Source organism: Aplysia californica, unplaced genomic scaffold, assembly GCF_000002075.1.
Source record: "Aplysia californica isolate F4 #8 unplaced genomic scaffold, AplCal3.0 scaffold00507, whole genome shotgun sequence".
In the NCBI taxonomy this organism is placed as follows: domain Eukaryota; kingdom Metazoa; phylum Mollusca; class Gastropoda; order Aplysiida; family Aplysiidae; genus Aplysia; species Aplysia californica.
This window is the reverse complement of record NW_004797777.1, coordinates 291,719-293,753: the sequence shown is the minus strand read 5'-3', so window position 1 is coordinate 293,753 and position 2,035 is coordinate 291,719. Positions and strand designations below refer to the sequence as shown.

The following is a 2,035-nucleotide window of genomic DNA, read 5'->3' as shown; positions in this document are numbered from 1 at the left end:
GTGTGTGTGTGTGTGTGTGTGTGTGTGTACCTGTAGGTGTCTGTTGCCCAGCTTCATGTTGCGCTGTTTGAGAAGCTCCAGCTGCGTGTACAGACGCCGAAATTCCTCCTGGGGACACACAGACAGACAATGTAATTATTGACTAACTAACTAAATGACATAGATTAGGTAATCATTGACTAACCATCTAAATGACATACATAGAATGGACATCACATCTTTGATTAATCAACTTAGTGACACAGACAAAAATATAATCGATTAATCAAATAAATGACACCGACAACATATTATTGATTAAACAGCTAATTAAATCACATTGACAAGACATCAATGATTAACCAACTAAAAGACACACACACGGTAATCCTTGATTAACAAACTAAATGACACAGACACGGCAATAATTGACTAACCATATAAATGACATAGAATGGACATCACATCTTTGAACAACCAACTAAATGACACAAACAAAATATTGATATATCATTAATGAATTAACTTAGCGACATTGACAAGATATCATTGATACATAATTAATTAATCAGCTTAGTGACACAGACAAGATATCTTTGATTAATGAACTAAATGGCAGACAAGATAATGATTGATTAACCAACTATGTGCCCGGGCAAGATAATCAATGACTAACCTACTAAATGACACAGACAAGATAATGAATGATTAACCAACCAAGTGCACGGACAAAATAATAATTGATTAGCTAATTAGATATGTCACAACATGATGGAATTAGGTGCTGATCAACCGTACGGCATGAGGTATTGTTAACATCTCAAAACCTGTTCATTCATCTTGCTTGTGATGAAACAAATGCTCATCTATGTTGAATAGAAGTCAAGATACTTGTGATTGAAGGAGGTGGAAGTTGCCTCATATCAGAGTTAAAACTTAGGAGAAGATGGTCGCCAAAGTTTTCTGACTATCAAAGCTTGAATGTCTTTGGATGGAGTCTGTTTGGAAACTGCAGTTTTATATATTTTTGTGCCTTTTATCAACGTTTTTCCAGTAAAAACCACACAGAAATAAATTTTTAAACAGACGCAAAAGGTGTTTGAGCAAAACGAAAAAAAAAAATCGAAACAAAAAGTTAATATTTCTTCAATTTCACAATTTTGAAGGTCGCCTGATTTCAGGACGAAGCCACACAAATAAGTGACCAACTTATAAACCAACCAATTACCACACTGCCAAAGAACTAACCGATCAACAATGCGGGAAATCACAGAACAGTCAACCTATTAACCTACCAACCAAGTAACCAGTTAACTAACCACTAATGCACTAGATGACTGGTTACCTTATTTATGCAGAAATAACTAAAAATTTAAATAAATAACTATTTTGACTAAATGGTAGACTATCTAACTAGCTAATCAACCAACAAACTTATTGGTCAACTAACTTAGCACAACGTTATACGAATCAGATTGGACAAAGGGGAAAAAGTCGACTGACTACATTAATTTTATCTTAATCTATCTCCCGTTAACTCGCAGGGTCTGAAGCTCATTCATGTTTTACACACACACACACACACACACACACACACACACACACACACACAGAGAGAGAGAGAGAGAGAGAGAGAGAGAGAGAGAGAGAGAGAGAGACGAGGTATATAGATAGAAAGAGACTGACAGATAGGGGCAAAAGGAGATACAGACAGAGAGACGGAGAGTGAGAGAGAGAAAGAGAGAGAGAGAGAGAGAGAGAGAGAGAGAGAGAGAAAGAGGAAGAGAGAGAGAGAGAGAAAGAGAGAGGGAAAAAAGAGACCTGTACATTTGACCATTATCAACTTGATTATAAACAAATCACCAGCATCCTTCCACAAGCACTTTATTAATTGATTTTCATCATATTTTGAGAGAAAAAAGTCAAAGAAAACGAAATCACTTAAATAAGAACAAGGACTTGGGCGCTCATTATTTTACAAGCAATAATTAAGAAGAAAATAGCATTATGGAACGATGTAAGATGTCCCTTCTTTTTTTTTCTTTTTTTTTTTAAA

The 2,035-nt window shown here is 35.4% G+C and overlaps 1 protein-coding gene across 1 annotated transcript in view; it reads right to left on the bottom strand.

Moving 5' to 3' along the window:
- The window catches only part of LOC101853640 (probable G-protein coupled receptor 158), an 18,169-nt gene that overhangs the window by 1,824 nt on the left and 14,310 nt on the right, over positions 1 to 2,035 (bottom strand). Inside the window, exon 9 of the mRNA XM_013086804.2 lies at positions 31 to 108. Coding sequence (XP_012942258.2) covers positions 31 to 108 — 78 coding nt within the window. The remainder of the gene's footprint in view (positions 1 to 30; positions 109 to 2,035) is intronic.